Genomic DNA, 16652 nt, shown 5'->3' on the forward strand with positions numbered 1-16652 from the left:
CGTCGCCTCCCCGTCCCATCGGCTCCCATTTGCGTGGGGTCTTCCCCGTCCGTCCGGTGACTGGGGAAGCTCCGCGTCCCCCTCCTGCTCGGCACAGCGTGCCGGCAGGGCTGCGGGCTCCTACCCCTGCGGGCTGCCGCCCCGGGAGGCTCCGCTGACCGCCTCGCCGCCCCGGCTGCGGGGTGGCCCGGGGGTGCCGGGGCTCCCTCGGGCCGCGGGAGGGGGCAGGCTGGGGGTGCGCGGGGGGCCGGGCGCCCACTCGCGGCCGCTCACTCGGGCCGAGGCAGTTCTGTGATGAGCCGGCTCCGGCGCTGGCCGGCGGGGTGGCGGGGCAGCCCCTCTCTTGCCAGCCATTTAGAGAAAGCCCAGGGCCGCGGAACTCGGCGGGAGTCGGGCCATCTCCTCCCCGGCGTGTGAGGGGCGGCCGGAGCCGCGCGGCGCCATGCCCTCGCTGCGGGGGGAGATGCTGCACCCCACGGAATACCCTCGGGTCCGGTTTAGAATAGGCTGATACGGGGGTGCAGGCACGGGCAGACCGCCTTTCCCTGCCCCACCGCGCGCAGGGACCCCCACAACCGAGGGGCGGCTGCTGCGCGTGTCCGTGCGGGCGCTCCCGGGGCCGGGCCGCGTGCCGCAGCCTGTGGCACGGGTGGATCGATCCGGTAGCGCCAGGGCTGTAACACCCGTATTTGTGCTAGAGCATGAAACAACCTTCAAAATGTGTTAGTTCCAAGTTACCACCTCTTTATTACTTACACAAGCTAATAAGTGCAGGGATTTTTACCTTCTTTATGTGAAGGAGGCACAAAGAAGCAGACAGGCAATTCCACACTGCTAGTTTTTATGGTGTGATGGGTAGGGAAGGGAGAGGTTGAAGTAAAAATTGGGAAGGCCTATTATGAAATCTCGGAGTTTAGTTAGTGACCAGCTCAGATCTCGTGGTAATTTTTTTTTTTAAACTGCGGCTGCAAATACGTTAGAAAAGCTGGCACCTTATCTGCCCGTGTGCGAACCGATTTGCTCTGTCCGCAAGGATGATCTGGTGACAGGCACCTGTCTTTCCATCACAAATGCGAATCCTCGCCTTCCTGCTAGCATTTAAAATCTATTTAAATGTGTAGCTGCTGCGTTTCGAGGAGAGGCGAGAGGGCAGCGGCGGCCGGCGCTGGCGGCCCCGGGAGCCCCTCCGGGAGCCCCTCCGGGAGCGGGGCGCCGGGCTCCGCCGCGCTGCAGCCGCCGCCGTGTTACGGTCCCTCTCCGCGAGGCTTGCCAGGCGGAAGGCAAGAAATAATGAAGTGTCTCGTATACAAAACGGTCGAAATATTTACAGGTAATTGTGACTGTCAAATACTCCGGCGTGTTGACAAAGCGCAGGGCTCTTGGAGCGCGGGGTCTGTGGGGGGCTGCGGCGGCGTGGGACCCCTGCGAGGGGCTGAGCCCCGGCGCCCGTTCGGCCGGGGGTGCCGGGGGAGATGCCCGTGCCAGCCCGCAGGGGCGGGGTGCCGAAAGGCACGTCCCGGGCCGAAGAGCCGCGGCTCACGCAGCGAAGCGAGAGCTGCCGTCCCCGCTGGGGACAAACCCGCTCGTTAGATGCTGATTTAGTTGGAGCGGTTCCGTGACGAGCACTGCGTCTGTTCTGGTTTTGTAATGGGATTTCAAACGGCGGGTACCGCTAACCCGTCCCTTTACAGACGTGAAATTTGTCACGGGAGCGCGCCGGCGGCGCTCTGGCCGGTGGCCCCCGGCAGGGTGGAGCGGGCCGAGCCGGGGAGCTGCCGGGGCCGTGGCCCGGGGCAGCGCGCGGGCGGGCGGGGCGAGGTCGGGGAGCGCTCCGCTGCTGCGCGGCCGCGCTCCGCTCCGCGCCCTGCCCGCCGTCCGGGTACGCGGGGGGGCAGCGGGACGGTGCCAGCGGAGGCTACGGGAGCAGAGGGAGGCCAGCCCCGCGGAAGGCGAGCAGGCTCGGGGCAGTAGCCCCCGGCCGCCGCATCTGCCTCGTCCCGCCGCGCCGGAAAGCCACGTCCGGGTTGCGGGGCGCCGCGCTCTGCAAGGGCAGCGGGGCCGCCCCGGGCGGCGGGCTGCCTCCCGGCCTCCCGGCACCTGCTGTGCGTGGGCGGGCAGCTCCAGACCCGGGGACGGGGGGTGGCCTTTGGCGGACCAAGTGCCAGCCCTGGCCCCTAAAGCTCTTTGTAAGTGTCGGCGCGTATAGGCAGGCAGAGTTTTGGGGGCACGGGAAAAGACGATAGGGTTGTCCGCAGGAGGGAAAGCGACAGGACTTGGCCTTTTCCTGCCCCGGTGCCCCACGTGTGTCCCCTCTGCAGAGAGCGCCCTGCTAAGCCCCGTGGGTAGCGGTGCGGGGCTTGGGGGAGCCCGAGCAGGCTGAGCGCTGCCCGGCCAGCCCCCTGCGGCTGCCCAGCGGCCGCGTCTGCGCCAGGGACGGGGACGGGCCCGGTTCGCGGCGCGGCCGGGGGGGGCTCAGGGCTGCCTGCCGTTCGCGGGAGCTGCCTGTGGGGCGTTTGTTAGGGGTGTGTGCGTTAGGTGCGTTTCCTCGATCTGCTCAACGGCGTTTTCAGCCTTTACAGTTCAATAAACCCGATGTTGTTTATCTTCACTCGGAGTGCCCTGCGCGATCTGCCCCTTTTCTCTGAGCAGATCCGCAGTACTTCAGTTACCCAGCTGGGCTCAGCCTCTGCTACCGGCTGCCCTGCCCTCGCCTTCAGCGGGGCGGCGGGGGTCGAGGGCGGGAGGAGGAGGCCGGCGGCCGGACCCGTGCGGGCCGCAGCGGTGCCCCGAGCCCCGTCTGGCGTGGCCGCAGCCGGCGGGCGCCGCTGCCCGGTGCCGTAGAGTTGAGGGAGAGCTCCGTACGCGTTTGCCGACGGTGTAATTTATGCGGACGGTTTGCGTACAAAGATCTGAGTGTCTGTTAAGAGGCAAAGTTTGGGTTTAGGAGGAAGATGGCACCCCGCTCTTCACAGAAATCAGTCGCTAATGAGGCGCACCGTCCTGGGCAACGAGCGCAGCGGTGACGGCGGGACTGGGGCTGAAGCGCTGCTCCCCGGGAAGCCCCCGGGGATGGCGCTGGGAATCGGCTCTGCCCGTGTCTCTGGTCCCGCCTGGTCTCCGCCGGCCCTAGGAACTTGAGAGAGTTTGGGAGGCAGTGGTGTCCAGCGCTGGGGGGTGATGCTGTGCTTCCAGGTCGGAGCCGGGCGGGGGACAAGGGCCGATATCTCGCTAATTTGCGTAAATCGTTACAATTAAAACGATTCGCGCCTCAGGGTACGAGCGCTCAGCCCTGCACGCTCGGCTTGTCCTGTCCGAGCTCCGCCGCCTCTCGCCCCCGCCCCGAGCGAGAGCTCGGCCGAGGGACGAGCGGCCCCCCCGGCGTCCCGCAAGCACCTCGGGGCCGAACGGGCAAGGCGCCGGGCCGGGGCGGGCGGCTGGCCGGCGCAGCCCCCGCACGCATTTCGTTGAAGCAGCAGCTCGGGCCGCGCGCGGCAGGCGGGGCGCCGGTTCCCTGCCGGCTGTGCGGGGCGCAGCGCCGCCCGGGGCGGGAGCGGGGCCGCCGGGTCGGGGCAGGCGGCGCCGCGGCGGCCTTGGCTGCTGCGAAGGAGCGGCCGCAGCGGGCGCTGGGGTGGCGGGGCGCGCTCAGTACGTGTTAGCCGCTTCCCTCTCAGACCCGGGGAGTTTTCCTGAATCGCAGCGAAGGTGGCGAAACTCTTCCTTCGTTTCCAGCTATGAGCCGCTAATTTGAAGAAGAGCCGCAGGGCACTGGCGGTTCGCTCTGTGCTCTCTGCTCCTGACAGTTCACAAATCTAAGCAGAGCTATTTTAGAGAAGCCGTACAAAACCGAAGAGCCTCGCAAGCCGGTTAAGGTGAGGCGGGTCGAGGAGCGTGCAGTCTCACGGAGGAAATTCTGTGCGGCTCGCACCGCAGCGCGTGATTGCGGGAAAACGCAAACTCGCGAGCAGGGGGACAGCCGAGAGCTGGAGACGAGTGTGAGGACGAGGGGGAAGCTGCGGAGCGCGGCGCGGGGGCGGAGGGCAGGAGGGACCCCGGCAGAGGCCGGCCCAGCCCCGCGGCAGCGGCCCGTCGCCGAGCCCCGCCGCCTGCGCCTGCCTGGGCCGGCGCTGCGCTGCGCTGCGCTGCCTTCCGGGCACCGACACACGGTGTAACGGCAGCCCCGGCCGCGCCTCTCCCTTCCCTGCGCGCGTCTGGCTGCGGAGGTTGCCCCTCTGCTGTCCGCAGCTCCTTCTCCCCGTAACTGACGTTAGCGGCGAAAGCCTTTCCTAATAAAGTGAGGGGAAGGATGAAGGCGAGGGCAGGGTCTGCAGGGACGCTGCGCTCCGAAACCGTTCACTCGGACGCCCTAACGACGCGTTTGGTTTGATTTGGTTTGGGTTTTTTCCTTTTCAACTGGCACAGCAGGAACGAGCCGCGTGGAGCCCGAAGGGGCTGGCGGCGGCCGGCGGTGCGCCCGGGAGGCACAGCCGCCTCCCGCAGGGCCGCGGAACCGGGGAACTCGCCGGGCGACCCGGCAGCCGCCGCGCTCCCCGTCCAGCCCCGCCGCCCGCTGGGGCTCGGGCTGCCGCGAGAAAGAGGCGGCGAGTGGCGGGAGAAGCGGCGGTGGCCCGCCCCGTGCTCCGGCCGGCCCCGTCGGCGGGGGCCGCAGCGCTGCCGTCGCAGTGGTGCGGGCAGGGCCGGGCTGCTCCCGCCGCTGGCAGCCGGCATGGTTCGGTGATTTCGTTTCGGCTTCACCTCCTAACCCTGGCGCCGATCGGTAGTGCGGAGCGGCTCCTGCAGCGGCGCGGCCAATACGGCTCGTCTCCGACGGCGGGAGCCTGACGGAGGGGCCGGCGCGGCGCTGGGGGAGGCCGGGTCGGCGGCTGCGCCGCGCCGTTCCCGGGCCGCGGGGGGACCGCGGCCGGGCGGAAGGCCGGTCCCCAGGAGCTGCCCGCCGCGGTTTTTCCCGGGCTGCGGGCGAGGAGGGCGGCGCGGCCGGTGCCGGAGCCTCGACGTCGTGCGGCGAGGCGCAGGGCGGAGCGGCGCTGCCGGGGCCAGGGCGAGGCGGAGGGTGGCGAGGCCGTCGCAGCCCGGGCGGGGCCCGGCAGCCCCCCGCGGCAGGTGCTGCCCGCCCGGCCTGCTTGCACCAGGCCGCCGGGGCCGCGGCGGCGGGAGCAGCGGCCGCCTCGGGCTGCGCCGGTGCCGGTGCCCGCGCGATGGCGCTGTGCGAAGGGGAAGACGCCGTGACGGGGCGGGCGACCCCGGCCCCGTGCTCGGGTCCCGCCGCGATGGCGGCCGCTGGGAGGGGAGCCCGGGCCGAGCGGGAGCGGGGAGGCAGGAAGCCCTCGCCTGCTGGAGCCGCCCCCCACCTTCCCGAGCCCGCCTGCCACGGCGCTGCCTGCTGCGGCCGCCGCCCCCGCGGGGACCCGGCGCTGCCCCGCCGCTGTGCGGGGCCGCCGCGCTCCCCTCCCGCCGGCCGCTGCGCCGTCGCGGCAGCCCCGGGCACCCTCCCCGCCCTCCGAGGCGGTGCCCGCGGGCTGCCCTCCGGGGACCCCGGCTGGCGGCCCCCGCCTCGGGCCAGGCCGCCCCGTCGCGGGGGGGGCCCGCCCGGCCGAGCCCCGCGGGGAGGCGGCCGTCCGGCCGACGCCGCGGCCCCAGGGAGGCACCGGGCGGGCGGGCGGGCGGGCAGCAAGGAGGCGAGGAGAGCGCACGGGAGCCCGGCGGATCCGGTGGATCCTGTCGGGCACGGCGGCCGGCTTTCGGGCGCAGCTGCGCGGGGGCAGCCTCGGCCCGGGGGGCAGCAGCGCGGGGGAAACTCCGGGCCGGGGGACAGCGGCGGCCCGGCGGGCAGCCCCGGCGCGGCATGGCGGGCGGTGGAGGTGCGGGAGCCCCGGCAGCCCTAGCCGCAGCTGGCCGCCTCCGAAGCCTGTGCAGGCACGGAGCTGCAATCGCTTCCACGCGTTTTGGCTTTAGCAACGGTAGTTAATGAAAACCAAACCTTTCTAAGGAGGTGTTTTTGTTCGTTTGTTTTGTTCAAAAATTTTTTGGCAATCAACCCCTTGAGGCGTCCATAAACTTCGGTGACAGGGAGCGCTGGGAGACCCGGAGCGTGCCCACTGCTGCTCTCCGCGGAGTGCAAGAGCAGAAAATTCTCGTAGTGGAGTTCGTGTTAGAAAAACAGGTTATTAATAATAATAAAAAAACTATTTCTTTTTATGGTGAGACTGAGAAAGGATGGGGGAAAGCGATGGGAAATAATCGCCGTTTTTTTTCCAGTGGAAACGAGGACAATATGTGAAAATCATGCACTGGGGGAAAAAAAAAAAAAGGCATTTGTAATTTGAAACAGAAAGAAAAGGCTTTTATTGAGAAAAATATGTAAAAGAAAAATAAGCATCATGTATAATAAAATCTGCCTAAATGTTGTTTACAAAACAGAAGTTACCAACCAGCAAAATTAATACGCGCTCGGTTCGGTTTTACTAACGAGCCCCTTCACTTCCGCGTCGAAATTTTCAAATGTTTACCGCTCACGATTTCAAAGTTAAAGCAGTATTTTCTGTAAGCGTTCGGTTTGTAAATACAGGAATAAACACGTAATTGGCGATCCTGCTATTCCAGTGAACGCGCAAATGCGAAACCAGCTGCCGGTGGGGAAAAGAAACCGAACGCGAGAGGAAGGTGCAGGGGATTCATAGCAAATAAAGCAATCGCTACATATATATTTAAATGTATTTAATTGTATGCATTATTCAAATGCCCTTCTGACTGGTTTAATAATTTAGAATCGATAGTTTCCCTAAAAACTTTATAAAATATTTACACTTAATAAAATATTAATCGATTAACAAGCCAGTCGTACTCTTATAGGAGCTTTAGTAAAGTCCTGTAATCATGCTGTCGCCACACGTCTCCACTGTTAAGGAAAGGATCACTGACAAAATGTAAATTAAGATCTTCAGACGGTGGTGTTTATAAAATAGCTCATTAATGGGCTTGGATTGAATCTCTCCATCCATCCACATCATCAGATATAATAATAGTAACGAATCAGACAGGGAAGATCCTGGCTAAACCATTGGCATTTTTTTTTTCCCCCCAGAAGTACTGAAGTCCTAAATCACCAATTCTTCTAACTTTCTGGCCATTGATCCGCGGGAATTCGTAGTTCAACATCAAAGGTAAGAACAAAACATTACATTCAATTATTTGATAGCCGGTGGGAAAGGTTAACTTCTGAGTTAAGGGCTGCTGCCGAGTTTTATCAGATTTAGGGAGGGAAAAAAAAAAAGAAAAAAAAAAAGGTGGGGAGGGGGGAGGAAGAAAAGTTCGATCGGGTTATTTGAAAAGGAAGACGAGAGTTCTCCAAACTTTGAGGTGCTTTTCTGCCGGGGACGGCCGGAGACCTGGCTGGCGGCAGCCGCTGCGCGCTCTCCGCCTCCGCTCGCTGCGCGGCCGCGGCACCGGCGCTCGCTGCTCCGCCAGCTCCCGCAGCCCCGGCGCGCCGGCCGCCCCCGCCGCTCTTCCGCCCCCCCACCCACCCGTTCCGGGACCCCGGGGGCCCACCACCGTTCGCAGCTGGCTATCCCGGGGCAGAGCTGGCACCGCGGCCGGGCTGCGGCGGCGGGTGCTCCAGCCCTTCGCGGGGAGAGGCGCGGGCCCTTCGGTCGCGGCGGGTGCAGCCACACACGGCGCCGCGCTGGGGGCCCGGCCGGGGTCGGGTGTGGGGCGAAGCGGTTATTTCTCTTACCCTGCCCGGGGATCCGCTGCTTCTCCCGGCACCGCTTCCCGGGGCGGCCCGGAGCCTACCGGCAGCCCTGGGCACTCGGCGGGCGGGCGGGCTGCCGCTGCCGCTCGGTGGGGAGGCGGGGGGCAGCGGGGCCAGGGCGGCCGAGCTCCCGCGGGCGACCTGCCCTTCCCCTTCTCCGAACGCCGGGGCAGCACCGGTGGGGCTCGCCGCACCAGGATCGGCGGCGTGCGGGCTGGGGGCTACCGCTGCCTGCCGCCCGTCCTTCCCGGGCGTTTACGGGGCGGACGGAAACCTGCTGCCCGGTGGCGGTGATACTCCCGCCGTGCCCGGGGCGGGCGGGGGGCCCTCCGCGCCCCCCCGTAGTCCCCACATTTTTTTGACCCTCCGGCGCCACCGTAAAAGGCAGAGCTCTTAAGGGGGCACGGCGGGGAGGGCGGCGCCCCACAGCGAGCCAGCGACGGACGGGCGGCGGGGGAGAAGGGGGAGGGGGGCGGCGGGCACAGGTGCCCGCCGCCCCCCTCCCCCGCCGCCCGTCCGCCACCTGTCCCGCGCACCGGAGGGGATTTCCCCGTTCCACCTTAACGCGGAGCTCGTTCCGCCGCCGCCGGGCGGGCGGGGAGGGCTGGGCGGCGCGGGGCCGGCGGCTCATTCCCCGGCGCCCCCCGGGCTGGGCAGGGGGCGCTGCGGGCCTCGGGCGGGCGCGGCCCCGCCGGGGGAAGCACCTACCGCCGCCGGCTCCGGTGCACCTTGCGCCCGAGGGAGAGGCGGCCGCCACCCGGGGCCGGCGGGGCCCAGCCCGTCCCGCTGTGTCTTCCTGGCCGGGGCTCGCCGCTCCCCGCCGGCTGCGCGTAGCCGCCGCTGCCGTGCCCGACCCGGAGCTCTGCTATTAAATAATTCAGCGGCGGCGGCGGCAGCGCTTTGCCTGGCCGCTCGTCATCTCCTCCCGGCCCCCGCCATCAATTATTCAGGGCCAGCCCGGTAACTGCCTGGCGTCGGGCAGGGAGAGGAGGGTGACGGCGGGGGACCCTACCTGCGGCCTGGCCGCCCGCCCGGTGTCGGCGCCCCGAGGGAAGCGCTGCCGGTCCCCGGGGCTCAGCCCCGCGCCGCACCACGAAAAGTTACGGCTGCCCCGCGGCGGCAGGGAGGGGCGGCGGGAGGGTCCCCGCCGGCGCTCGGCTCCGCGGGGCGGGCGGCAGGAGCCGGCGATGCCGCACCGGCCGCGTCGGACCGAGTCGGGCGCCCGGACTGCGCGCCGGCGGCGACTCTGCGCCTGCCCGGTCGGCCCGGTGTCCCCAACTCCGGCTTCCTCTCTGTGCCCGCCACCCAGTCTCCCTCTTCTTCTCCGGGCTCCTCCTCCTCTTGCGCGGCCCTCCCCCAGCCCCGCTGCCCCTGTCCCTGCGCCCTAATGCCCCGGGTCGCCCCTGTCACCGCCGTGTCCCGCCGCGCTCCCCCTTCCCCCGCCCGGCCGGCTGCGTGCGGCGCCGCTGCCCGTGTGCGGGATGCGCCCTTGGTGTGTGGGTGCGTAACCTCCTGCCAGGTGGGTCGGTGCCTCCCGCCCCTGCGCGCAGCGGGGCCGCAGCCGGCAGGAGGTGAGCTGCGGCGCGCCCGGGTGCGCCCGGTCCCCAGAGAGCACCGAGACTTGATTTTTGCGGGGGGGCGGGGAGGGGGAGGGGTGTCGGAGGCGAGGAGGGGTGGCGATGTTTGGGATGCACAGCCCTGGGACAGGCACGCGGCGCAGACAGACAGGCAGACACACACACACAGACACACACAGACACACACGCGCGCGCGCGCGCGCACACACACGGGCGCGCACACGCACCGAACCCGAAACCAAGGACAACCCCAAAAGGACTCACTCTGCCTCGATGACTCAACGCAACTAATAACCGTTTCTCCGCGCTCTGTGGCGAGTCCCTCCTGCCGCTGCTGTCGCCGGCAGAGGAGGGAGCGACTGAAAGTGACACACCGCGGGCCGCCGCCGCCGCCGCTTCCCCGCGCCGCCGGGCACCCGCCGCCGCCGCCGCCGCGCCCGGGAGAGCGGCGCTCCCTCCTCCTCTTCTCCCCCCGTCTCCCCCGGTATCGATCTTCTGCGCGGAAGGTGTGAGAAGCCGGCTCCCTCTCCCCGCTCCTCCGCGCCGCGGCCGGCGGCCCCGCGGCTCCCCGCGCCCCCGCCCCGCCCGCTCCACTCCGCTCCCCGCCGCTCGCCGCCCGGGACCTCCGGGAAGGGGCCGCGGCCCCTGCCGCCCCGCGCCGCCGCCCGGGCACCCCGGCGGAGGGCAAGGAGGGGGCTGGGGGTGGGGGGAAGGCGTAGAAGCGAAGAAAGCGGCGTGCGAGGAGGAAACAAGAAACTTTCCACCCTGGATTCTCTACTTCTGATCCATGGACAGAGCCCAACTCAGCCAACTTACAGACAGGCTATAAGCAGTAAGTACAGCGGCAGCTCCCGGGAGCCGCTCGCTAGAGGCTTCCGCGCCGGCAGCCGGCTGCTCCCGGGCTGCACAGCTGGCCGGCGCGGCGGGGCTGTGCCAGCGGGGCCGTGCCGGCGGGCAGCCGCTTCCCCGCGGCCCCCGGGGCCGAGGCCGGAGTGGGGGCGCAGCACCTGGCTGCGGCGGGCGGGCTGCCGGGCTGCCAGCCCCTGCCCCTACCCCAGCCCGCCCGGCGCGATGGGCACCGGGGCGCAGCGCTGCCAGACCCCGGCCGCGGCGGGTCGGGGCCGAGCTGGCGGCTTGAGGCGGGGCGCCCGGCCGTCCGCCGCGGGGCTGAGCCGCCCGGGGGGCGCGCTGCGGGGCGGGGGGCCCGGGGCCGGGCGGCGGGGCGGGCCGGCGGCCGCTGAAGCGCCCCTTGTCTCTCTCGCCCTAGGTCCGTGCTCCTTCTACTGCGACCTGCCAGCGGGAGCCGCGTCTCCGAGCATGGAGCGGAGAAGTGAGAGCCCCTGCCTGCGGGACAGCCCGGACAGAGGCAGCGGCAGCCCCGACGTCAAAGGCCCCCCGCCCGGGAAGGTGGCCCGGCTGGAGCAGAACGGCAGCCCCATGGGCACCCGCGGGAGGCCCAACGGCGCCGTCGCCAAGCCCGTGGGAGGTAACGGAGCGGGCGCGCTCTCGGCGGCACCCTGCCCCGGCCCGGCTGGCGGCCCGGGGCGGCGTGTGGCGGGCGGGCGGGCGGCGCCGTGCGGGGGTGCCGGCAGCTCCGCGCTGTCGCCCGCGGCCCCGGCAGGCGCTGAGCCGCCCGGCGCCGCCCGCGGCCCGGCCCGCTCCTGGGAAGGCCTCCGCGGCGGGCGGCTCACGGCGGGCCCGGCCGAGCCCGGCGCTGTCGGCGCCCGTCGCGGGACGGGGGGCGGGCGGCCGCCGGCGCAGTCCCCGCCTCGCCAGGGCCCCGGGGGCACGGCCGCGGGTCGAGCAGGGCGGCGGGGGGCGCGGGGTCGGTGCGGGCCGGGCTCGGGGGCTGCGGGCGCGGCGGGCGGCAGCGCGCATCTCTGCGCCCGGGCACTCGATCCCTCCCGCAGGGAGCGACCTGCGGCAGCCGGCCTGGGCCGGGGCCGGGGCCGGGGCCGGGGCAGCGCTTTCGGCGCGACCGCCGAGCGGGGTCTGCAGCCTTCGTGCGGGGCTTCAGGATGGCTGCCACACTTGCTCTGCTCCCTCGCTGCTGCTGGTGACTTTTGTGTTTAGGGCATGTTTCAGTGACACGCGTGGTTGCCCCCCCCCCTTTGTTGTTCCAAGGTTCCAAGCAGCTAAATTTTCCAGCTGCTTCTAAACGCCTTCTTTATTTTCATCTTGATTCTGATGCTGTTGCATTTAACGCAGTGCAGCCTCGTCTTAGGAAAAACAGATTTACAAGTCGTGAGGTTAGCCAGATGTTGCAAGCAAAATAATGCAGGACAGGCCACAAATAACTTTACCTTACCCCCCCCTCCCCCAGCTGTGTACTTTTTTTTTAAATGTGGAGAGGGGTGACACTCAAATGTAGTTGTTTGTACACAAAGAGTTTGTGTAAATGACATTTCAAGAGATACTTTGATATGATCGTCACATGACTCTCCATTACGTGAGGTTTATTTAGCGATTTTACCATTAAGATGCTTGTTTTAGACCTCTTTGGCTCAATAGGCTTCCTAATTGCTGAAGTTTGCTAAGGGACAGCAGATTTTTTTTTTTTTTGCTTTAAAAACGTAGGATTCATTCATACACCTAATGAAGGGTAAGAGATCGCACCAGTTTTTCATGTTTCTTGGGTGACTGTATGTCTTTTTTTACGCTTCTTCTGCGCGTTCATCTAATACGCGGAAAAAGCTTTGCAGTGGAAGACTTGTAGTACTATTCCACTTACAAATTGGTGGAGAAATAATTTGTTGAGTAATTGTAAAAATGAACTAATTAATCATATAAAAGGTAATATATGTCGTTTTGGATGCCTTTCTCAAGATTAAGCTGTTACAGCGGCTTCATTTTAAAGGGGGTGTTAGATCTGGAGCTAAACTCATTCTCCTTGGGGCATTTATAAAAATATACTTTAAAGGAATGTTTTAAAATGTTTTGGAATATGTATGTTGCTTTCCAGTTGCAGCTGTGTTAGCCAGGAGAAGTTTGCCGGCTTTTATAGTTGTATCAGTGGCTCAGCTCGAACCTGGCCTGTTAGCTTATGGAAGATTTCTTCCACTTAAGACAAATACTCCACATTTCTGAAAGCAAACTTTTAAGAGCTTACATTTTCTTTCATTACTCTTCAGCTCATTTATAAAGTCGGTGTAGACTGGAGTGTAAAAGTGTGGGGGAATAGGAAATGCAGGAATAATATTTTTTTTTTTTCCCTTGGCTGGTGTTCTTTAAACAGTCTCAATCTCTTTGGTTTTATGCTTTTCATAATAAAGCTTATTCATTACTCCTTATTGATACTGAAAGCAAGAAGAAAATTATTCTTGTCTGAATACTTACCTAGGTTCTATAATACTCAATACTAAATCAGTTAAGGTAGATTTTTTTAATAAGATAATGGTGCTGCTTAAAATTGATTTCATTTTTTTTCCTCCTGGAAATGCTCTCAAGATAAATCAACATAGCTAATTTCCAGATATTTTTTTCTTCTGGTCTTTTTCAAGTTTGATTTTTAAGAACCTGTGTGACCAAGTGATCTTTTTCTGAATGCAGATCGCGCCGTTTCGGGTATTTCTGGAAGTCTATCTTTGCAGTGATCTCTGTGATGTTAGTTTTTTCACTCGAGTTGTGAAATGGAGCTGTAGATACTCATGGAATAATAAATATACTGACAAATTAGGGCAAAACTTCTCTTCAAATAAATATTAATAAAGGCTCTTTTGGTATTGTTCTTAGTGTTTGATGAAGAGGAAGGTATTGAAAATCTTAGTGAAATGGCATCTGGGGCTTCAATTGTTAGTCTTTCAGTTTGTTCTTATTTTTCAGGCTTTGAACAGCGCTAATATTCATTGAATGTGAACTTAATTTGGGAAAAAAACCCCAAATACTTCACTGGAAGCTAGAGACCATTTTAGTTTTAATTTTTGTTTGTTCTGTAAAGTGTATCTAAAAGTTTTGAAAGTAAAGGCAGATGCTAGTAATTCTTTTATTAGTCTTATTTTGGGCCTTGAATATGTAAATGATGAAATACCTTCCTACTTGTCAAGTGGTTTTTTGCTGTAGCAATACCTGTTTCTGAACTTAATCCCTGAGAACAGAGCAATAAGCTCTCAAATGACTGGTGCTGTGATGAGACTGATGACCTTTGGTAACAAGTTTTATAATCTTGGTGTTTGCTACTATTATTTTTCCAGTGACTTCCCTGAGGAATAGGGAAATACTACAGTGCTGTGGGTGTTCTTAGCTTTCTCTCTAGATTTGTGAATGAAAATGTGGTTTAGAATAAGCTTCTATAGTGCAGATGGAAAATGAGTTGTTCTCAGGAGAAATTTTGCCCTGTGACTCTCCTTTCTATTATTCCGAACCTGAATGTGCTTAATTCAAAGGGCCATTATAGCAGCTATAATAAACTAGTGAAGGTCACTAAAAAGATAAACGGGGTCTTAAAGGTTGTGTTTAATAGGGGATTTGAAAGTTTTGTTACTGTTTACGATGTTGTTAGTGTCAGTCCTGTGTATAAAATTCCAGTTTTGGTTTGCCTAACTAACCCAGTACTTCGTGAAACGTTTCAGCAGTTATCTAACTGGTCTGTTTTAAAACCTGTATGTAATAAAGTGCAAGTGCTCAGTTGTTCAGGAGAGGCAGGTTTTATAAAGGTCCTTGGGAAAAAAAGGCTAATATCGCTTTAAAACACATATGAAGCCTGGGAGAGAGTTTAGAGCAAGCAAGAGCACTATGGTGTTGACAGCTTTATATCCCTGTTGGGTAACATTCACTTACTAGAATTGGCGTCTCCTCTCAGTTAGTAATTCACTCCATAAGGATTAAAAAAAAAAAAAAGGGATGATTAATGGCTAGGAAACTTATATTTACAAAATTGTTGATTGCAATTCATGAACCTGTTTGTGTATGAGTGGATGTGCATATCTGTATCTATGTATCTATATATCTATGTATGTGCTGATTTTGAAAAGCGTAGAAATTAAGCATCAAAAACCTCTGAATGCAACTTAAAATGCCAGTGTGCAGAATGAGCTGTTTTGATGTTTGATTTCACTGAAATAGAAATGTAGAACCAAAATATAGCCAAGGGAACGCATTCAAATTTGAAGCAGGAAATGATTGCAAAAAAATTTGCTGGTTAGATTAGCTTGACGCAGTCTGATATTAATATGTTCTTAGTCCTTTAACTGTTAAAACGTGTGATTTAATTTACGGAATATTAATGGAGGAGAAAACTTTCAGACAATCCCAACTAAATCGTATGATTGGGATGTTAATCAGTAGCTGGCTACTGTGCTCGTTCAAAGTCAGATGGACCAGAAATGTGGCTGCAGTGCCTCTTCGGAGCGCTGCTGCAAATTGCTGTAAGCTCTGTAAAGTTCTGATGTGTCATGGTCTTGTCTGCTTAGGTGTAGTTGGAAATGTGTTCCGATATATTTCTGGGGCAACAGAAATGCCGACTGAGGGTGGTTAAAAAGCTGTTTGTCAAAATCCATTCTAAGTATTTCTGCTAAGATGCAGTAGGGTGTGTGCTACCTTTTACATCTTTTACAAGGATTTAAAGTACTTTACTGGAGAGAAAATCCACTTCTGTGCAGACGGGAGAGTACAGCTTGATCAAATTTTCTCCTCTCCTCTAAATGGTTAGTTAACATTAGCTCTAAATGGCATCCTGAACGGAGTAGAGAAGCACGTTTCCCTTGTCCTTACGAACTGAGGAAAGTGAAAGGTTAGGTTTTAGTCTCCCTGCCTAGGTTCCTAGGTGAAGGGCATCTTCTGCTGCCTGAAAGAAGTACGTAGCTGTGCAAAAGAATTAAATGCATCGAGATACAGCAGCATGAAAGCTGCAAATCCTTGTTAGTTCAGGAAGCAGCAGTGTGCGAATATATCTTATGTTTTATCTGTTGCAGAATAGATGGAAAATGTTGCCTTGTACGTACTTTGGTATAATTCAGTAAGGATTATGAGGAAATGTAAATTCTTGGACTTTGCGTGTTTCTGATCCATAATGAGGAAGAGACCTCTAATTTAACAGGAACAGCAAGAAGAGCAAGGCAGTGATTTCTTATTCGTGACCGATGGTTAAAAATGAGTTTCTGGTCTTTTTGCTGATTTCCACCCCTCACCCTCCTTTTCCAATCCGATTATGTCATGTAAATAGAATAAACAGAGCAGTCACTCCTGAAGGGTCATGCAGGGTATCAGCTGTATTTTTGCTGAGGTAGAAAAATAGTCTTTCTTTATGTGTTTTCAGGACTTGGTCTGTTATTAAAATAAAGATACAGTTAGTTAAAATACACATGCAATTGAACATACACATTAAACAGAATATAGGGTATCCACCCATTCGGTGACCTAGGCGTAATTTGATGTTTAGAGTAATTTTGGAACTCTTAAGTTGCATCTGCAGAAAGCCACTGACAATTTTGAATTCAAGATTCAAGATTAGCTGTAGTAAGAACTTTTATTTTTTCCCACAATGGTTCCTAAGTGTTTTGAGTCATCTTCCCGCTTCCTCCCTGCCCCATACCCATGGCCACATTAGCTAACTAGATGCTGTTATTCCCATCATGAACCAAAGGAAAGAAAAAGAAACCAGCGTCTTTGAAAAAGTCTTTGTTAACTCTCTCCCCCCCCGCCCCCCCCCCCCCCCCCCCCCCGCCCTTTATAAATCGGGTCCTGCCTATTCTTACTTTCACTGGGATAGAACAGAGCGTATTTACTATCAATTATTTATAGGGTGACTGAAAATGCCTGTTAAGGTGAGTCTGTCAGTGACTCCCCAGAATTGTTTTTATGCCTGAAGAAGGTGGTAAAACCGTGTCGAAAACTATAAAGACACAAGTGAGGAAACATATTTTCAAGAAATTAAATAGCAGCATATTTCTCACTCAGAATTTAGAGGGAGGATTTAGACATCAAAAGGAAGAAAACCAGTATTAAACTTTCATTGTTACAAATAAAGACTTAAAGGTGAGGTTTAAAGATGTCTTTCCTAAATACTTAATTTTGGGGAGTCTTTCTGTTCTATCTAAATTGTTTTACTGTACTGAATATTTTATCTAGATTTAAAAGTACAAAAAACCTGGCATGATGTAATGGTGATCAAGTTGTCGTTTGAATAGACAGATATGTCATATTTAAAATTTCTAGTTTGTGGCACAGACTTTCAGAGGGTACCAGTTACTTTAAAATACCTTTAAAAGTACTTGAGTTTAATATTTTTCATGGAGATGCTAGTTGGAGTATTTATTTTCCCAGTTACTTTCTATTACTGCTGCTTTCCTTAAAGCTGTCTGTGTGGAATGGGG

The 16652-nt window shown here is 59.3% G+C and overlaps 2 protein-coding genes across 2 annotated transcripts in view; one reads left to right on the plus strand and one right to left on the minus strand.

The window, feature by feature from the left end:
• The window catches only part of SPATS2L (spermatogenesis associated serine rich 2 like), a 726913-nt gene that overhangs the window by 284948 nt on the left and 425313 nt on the right, over positions 1–16652 (minus strand). The gene's annotated exons all lie outside the window — the stretch shown is intronic.
• Positions 10057–16652, plus strand: part of SATB2 (SATB homeobox 2) — a 412340-nt gene continuing 405744 nt past the window's right edge. Inside the window, exons 1-2 of the mRNA XM_080400567.1 lie at positions 10057–10174; positions 10610–10828. Coding sequence (XP_080256693.1) covers positions 10660–10828 — 169 coding nt within the window. The 5' untranslated portion in view covers positions 10057–10174; positions 10610–10659. The remainder of the gene's footprint in view (positions 10175–10609; positions 10829–16652) is intronic.

This window comes from Falco punctatus (genome assembly GCF_963210335.1).
Source record: "Falco punctatus genome assembly, chromosome: 8".
In the NCBI taxonomy this organism is placed as follows: domain Eukaryota; kingdom Metazoa; phylum Chordata; class Aves; order Falconiformes; family Falconidae; genus Falco; species Falco punctatus.